We start from the raw sequence: 5,905 nt of genomic DNA, 5'->3' as shown, positions 1-5,905 counted from the left end.
GTTGAAAGTCAGTTTCAACCACGCTAATGCAACCGCCCTTGGCTAAACCTGGGTCACATCTATCACCACCGTTACAGGGGTGGGATGCCGGCAAACATCCGTAACATGTACACCGACATCCACTGAAGTTCATCATATTACCGCTTACCGGTCATGCCATGCCAGTGGCAACGAACATCTTTCTCTCTGCATTAATTTACCTGAGCTCAACAATGGCTATATGGTCCCGTCTAGGATTATGTGGAGATTAGAACCGGAAAGATGCTAGTCCTGAGGACCTATCTCAACAGATATAAGCCCCCGGGCCTTCCTGTACGGCTCATGCAATGATACATTCCTCCATTGCCTCGTTCCTGCCTCACCACTGCCTCATTCCTGCCTCATTCCTGCCTCACTCTCTTGTCAGGCTTGTTGACCGCGATACTCCCTGTGCCTTTCCAAAAATGGATGTACACAGTCCATACTTTGCGTTTGCCTTACTCTTGGCGATCTGTCTATATGCGGCGGTGTACGCAGCATGGTGGGTGTACCATACAAAACGATATGTGATCGCCTTTGTTCCCTTCGTCTACTTGGGTCCCACCGTGCTATTCTTCGTGTGGGCGCACGACAACATAGCATGGACGGTACGACTATGGACTTGGGGATCCTGTTGTATCGTGCTCGATGTATGTACAAATTTCCCTTTGCTGTGCTGGGCTGACAGTCATAGTCATTATTCGTCTTACAGACACCTTTCAACGACCAGTCCATTCCCAGAGGCTACATCGATCTGATCCCCAGCCAGTTCCAAAAGATCGTCCCCGAGTCAGGCTATTCTTTGCGTTATTTATGCTATTTGTGTGTTGGTTTTGAGCTCTTCCTATTGCTGTTATCATTTTTTCTCGACCCGAGATGGCAAGCGGGTGCGGTGTTCACTTATTGTCTCTGGACGGCATTGTGGTCCCAAAGAAAAGCACGTTCAGGCATAGCCTTGTTTCACCTGGCCGGCGCTGTCAGTCTGGCATTGGAATTCCATTATGCGTTCCTAATAGTACGTACTTCTCCCATTCGCACCAGGCTGTTGCTAACAGCCCAGAACTTTCTATTATCCATGCCCTTCCTTGGGCGACCGCCCACCGACTTTATACCTCTTGATTCATCTGCACCCAGGCAGCGTACCCCAACTCTTGCCCCGATAAGCCTAGAAAAACTGCGGGTTGGCCTGTTTGGCGCGAAAGGAGTCGGTAAGACTCATTTACTCCATAGGGCTTTGGGTTGGCCATCAGAACCAGTAAGTAAGGCATGAGCACAGGTCTTTGGACGGAGCATGCAGGACTGATTGCAATATCCTTAGTATAAGGCGACTGCCGACCAACTTTTCTCGGTCTCCTGTGCCACACTTGGTGGCACACATCAGCTGCTCCATATCTTAGATACTGGCGACTGGAATAGGTGTGTGTCTCCGCAGTCGATATGGGCACCTGCAGTGGATGGCGGAATCTTCCCCTTCCGAGACCAAGCTATGTTGAAACAGATCCAGAACTGGAACTTGCCCAGGCTATTCGCCGGGAAGCACGTCTTGTTATTTGAGAAGCACCGAGAGGGAGGACCAGCGCACGTAGCAGAAGCAAGGTCATTCGCAGAGGAACATGGTTGGGACTATCAGTACGAGGGTGACGTGGACCCATTTCAGCATGTCGTCCAGGCCCTCCAAACAAGGAAAGTTGCTACAACGTCTCGCTTTTCAGTGGGTTGAACGAGACGGCCGGCTCATGCGACCAGTTCGGGGGCATTAGACAGCCCGGGAGCTTGGGAGGTGATTGTGCCTACGTACATATCACATTGGGTGCAGACTGAAAATCAGCGGTAAATGCTGGGAATGTACCTCTTATTGCCTGGCTCTTGTTTGCCTTTTTTCTTCACTCCTTTGCCCTGCAGCGGCCTCAGGATTAGTTTCAAGCCGCTCAGCTTGCAATAATGATCAACATAAAATTTGGTTCGTTGCCGATCTTATTGAGATAATCGGAGACACGCTTCTTTAGCGGTCCGTCCCTAAGAAAAAACTGAGAAAAGGTGGTATCAGCCTGGCTCGTGACACAGAATCCAACTGACGTAGAGACTCAAAAGGTGCAGGAAATAACCCCGGCACAGGGAAATCGTCGAGTGGTGGTTGGGGAAACAAGCAATCTGCGGTGGCGGTTGGGAACATCGGGAACCCATGTACTCTTGCCATCACCCGGAGCAAAAGCTACTGAGAGGGTCACCAACTCACCTTTCCTATGAAGCAGCAAACCATGCTATGAGTCAAAGGAGGTCACAACCACGGCATGGAGTCAGCTCTGCATCAGTGGCTGGCTGTCCATGTACCCCTTGATGAAAAAGAAATGATCCCTCACCTCCCATGAAAGCGGATCAAGCGAAACAGTATATGATGGCCCGTTGCTCTCGCCCAGCTTGTGTGGCATTCTCGCGTAATTCCACTCTGGTTGCACTCGAGCCATGGAGCCGCCATTCAGCCACCCCCTTGCAGGAACGCTCATCGCTAGAGACAGTCAATCCAAGCTGGGTACACTGCTTCTACCCAACAAAGTATGTGACGGCCCTAATGATGGCCAATGGCCCAGCCAATGGAATACACTTCATGGGGGGTCCTACGACCGACTCCAATTTTTGCCTGTTGGCAGTGAAATTGGAAGTATCAGAGGTAATCAAGCGAGGACCAGTGCAGGTGGTGTGGAACTCTGACCATGCACTGGTGGCAACACCGTCCAAGAACGCCGAAAGCGTCCGAGGCAAAGGCGAGGCACAAAGACAAGCATTGCTCAAATTCCGACAGAATGCAATCGGCGGCACCGAGGTTTACGGCCATCAGATGGGACCAGTCTACCGAAATCACCATGAGTATCGGTCCGTTTGGGTGCAGGTTGAAGGCGGCATCTTGGTCCGTGATATCAAGGTCAATACACCGCCATGGCTTTTTGTTAGTCCGCGAGCTGACTCTTTATAGGACTCGTCAGAAGGAACACAGAAACTATTTGCTCAGCTTGTGGTCCAGGCCTGCCTGCCTCGGAAAGACGAATCACGTATTATGCATCGCATAACGGCTGGTCACATTACGGAACATTGCTATGGCCTTTTCAGCGAGGGGTTGAAGAACCGCGACGAAGACGGAGACCGATCTAAGCTTCATCTGTTCGCCTTGGTCCGTCGTCTTTTCGAGCTGGCTGGAGGCCGGGAGGATCCATGGCAGTACCATACATGCCTTCAGCGTAATTACACGCTTGACAGAAGCCTTATTCTTTTGGGCTCGTTTGTCGGTGCATCTGGCTCTCCCAATTCGCAGGATCTTGGAATGACCCAGACGCTTGAGTTCCTGTCAGGCTGCGAAGCTTTCGAGGATGAGCGTCCGACAGAAGAAGTCCTCGAACAAAGGGCTCGACTGATTAAAGAATTACTTACCAATCCGTCACCAATCGTGAGAAACCCCCAACGACTTTCTGTTCTTTAACTTACCTGGTCTAGGACCTCCCAGCCGCCTTTCTGGTGGATCTGTCCCGCATCAAGTGCGCTGAGTTTCGCATCTACAAGATGGAGACTATCCTCCAAGTTCCGATGCTTGAAGACCACATCACAAGTGTCGGGTTCTTTCTCTGCTGGCGATCATGTTTTGATCCATCCGTCGAGCTTATTGGCTACGTAAGGTCGCCCGAGGGGCGGCAACACATCCAGCCCCATTTCGACATCCGTCACGGGCCGTTTGATGTTGGTCGGCTTGCCATCTCCCTGCTCGTAATGCATTGGTTTTTCCATCTTCGAGGCACTGACAACAGTTGTGGAAAGATACACTCGGGCGTCGACTGCCTCAAATGTTTCCACTCTCTACTCCGCGGTGAGGAAATTCCAAATGCGCAATGGGTGATCGCAAAGCATCTTCGCGCTTTCAGTTCATTGGTCCCCGAAGTCTCTGCGTTCCTGCAGAGTTGTGGCACGTGGAATAGGTTGGAGGGTGATAACGTGGACCCGGTCCTGGAACAATTCTGGAGAGGCTGTGTCCAAGGTAACTCGGTTGGGGCGGCTTTCCACAAGGCGATTACGGCCAGCCATGTTTCCCAACATGTAAGATACTAGGTCTGCTTATTCAGTGTGTAATATAGCATGTTATAGTCTATGCTAAAGTGTAAGGTAACAAACGAGGGAATGTAAAGTTCTTTTCATCTTCATCCCATCGGTCTACGAACTGCAATTTTTGCTTGCATTATGGCGGGTGTCAAACTCATGCGCTCCTTTCTGTGCACGCTACGGTTTTGCACGACTATGGCTGACAGGCTTGAAACTTGGTCCTACCTTGTAGCCCGTTATGCCAGCTCCATGGTCCAATCTAGATGTTTGCAGGTACCTTCAGCTAGCCGCCGGGCGGGGCGTTCTAACTTCGGGGCCAAGAGTATCCAACCTATACCTTGTTATAGGAGTGACCCGCAGTTTAATTTCCACCACGAGGGCTGGCGCGGTAAAGATTGAGCCGACGATCTTGTCAAAGTGCATGAAGTGGAAGTCTGTTATAAGACATGACTATCGCGCTCATTGTTCACATACAAGAACCGCCCCAGACCGGAAGCTCCTTTACACCTGTTTCCTGCCCTTCACTCGTCCTTCATGGCTATTCGTTGCCTTGACGATAGCTCAACCTGTACTCACCAAATTGTACCGTCTCAATCGACCGGACCTCCTCAAAAGTGCAATGCAGAACGAGCAATGGTACCTTATCAAAGTCGAGTATGGGACACAAGCTACATACCAGGCCCCAGGTGCAGCCCAATACACCGTTTTTACTACCCTTGGCATGCCGTCGGCGAACATGCCCCTTCCATATCCATTACCTGAACTCCCATATTGTCAGTTACCCGATGCCTCTGGGCTCCAGTCATACGCGCCGCAGCTTCCCGATCCTCCCTTGCCCATGCCCATGCCCGATACCAATTACTGCATGGAGAGTGTGCAAACCAGTCCCCGGTATAAATTTCCACCTAACGGTTTGAGGAAGATTGACAGAAGTCCGGCGAATGACACGTTCTCACTTCATCTCGCAAAGTCGACGCACTTAGAGATTGCGAAACCACAAAAAAGAAGTGCCATGTCTGCAAAAAAGAAGTTTTAGACCTCATACGCCACATGCGTGTCCATACTGGTGCCAAGCCTTATGTGTGTCTTCCGGTCTCAGTTGTTAAGTGAAGTTTTCTCTAACTCGAAGGAACCAGTCCTGCGAGCACGCCGGGTGTGGCAAGTATTTCACCCAAAAGGGCAACCTAAGGGTAAGCGTACTGCATGCTCTTTATATTCATAACTAAACTAAATCTACAGACTCACGAACGTTAACACACTGGCGAGAAACCACACATCTACATGGTTTGCGGCAAGAGTTTTGCCCGGGGTGGAGGTCTTCAATCGCACAAGAAGGTCCACGATCAGACTAAAGGTTCACCTGCAGAATCGGCAATTGCAACACAACGTTCAAGCACAGCGAAGACAACAAGGTGTTTTCGCCTCGCCGACGTCTATAAACATCTCAACAAGGGCATCAAGGGCCGGGGAAGAGGCCATCGGGCCATGGCGTGCACACACGACCACTCGACTCCGCAGCTAGCACTGCCACAGCTAACGGAAGGACACATTAGTCTACATCATGGCTTGTAAGGCGACATGTTCCTGGGAGACTGCTCCTGTGCTATTACGATGTTTATCTTTCTCCTTTGTTTGTATTCTGTCTGTTCCCTGGTCTTCTCGCGAACAACGATAATTTGTAATACAATCCGCATATCCAAATCTAATACCGCTTCGTTACGTTTATTCTGCCTGTGCATGCACACGAAAACATTTTTGTGCCTAGTACATTTCTTTATCTGAGATAACGCCATGCATACGCACT

General features: G+C 50.5%; 1 protein-coding gene across 1 annotated transcript; it reads left to right on the top strand.

Annotated features, from left to right (window-relative positions):
• Positions 1-2,623: 2,623 nt before the first annotated feature.
• PG986_004590 (uncharacterized protein) lies at positions 2,624-5,355 on the top strand (the record flags this gene model as incomplete). Its single annotated transcript, XM_066840812.1, has 8 exons — positions 2,624-2,938; positions 2,990-3,457; positions 3,505-4,098; positions 4,147-4,159; positions 4,590-4,973; positions 5,138-5,181; positions 5,238-5,291; positions 5,341-5,355. 8 exons carry the CDS (start codon positions 2,624-2,626, stop codon positions 5,353-5,355), a joined length of 1,887 nt encoding a protein of 628 aa, XP_066703439.1.
• Between the last annotated feature and the right edge of the window lie 550 nt (positions 5,356-5,905).

This window comes from Apiospora aurea (genome assembly GCF_038362705.1).
Source record: "Apiospora aurea strain CBS 24483 chromosome Unknown utg000003l_segment0_segment0, whole genome shotgun sequence".
Taxonomy (NCBI): Eukaryota; Fungi; Ascomycota; class Sordariomycetes; order Amphisphaeriales; family Apiosporaceae; genus Apiospora; species Apiospora aurea.
Note: the sequence above shows the minus strand (reverse complement) of the source record. Positions and strands in the feature narration are given on the sequence as shown.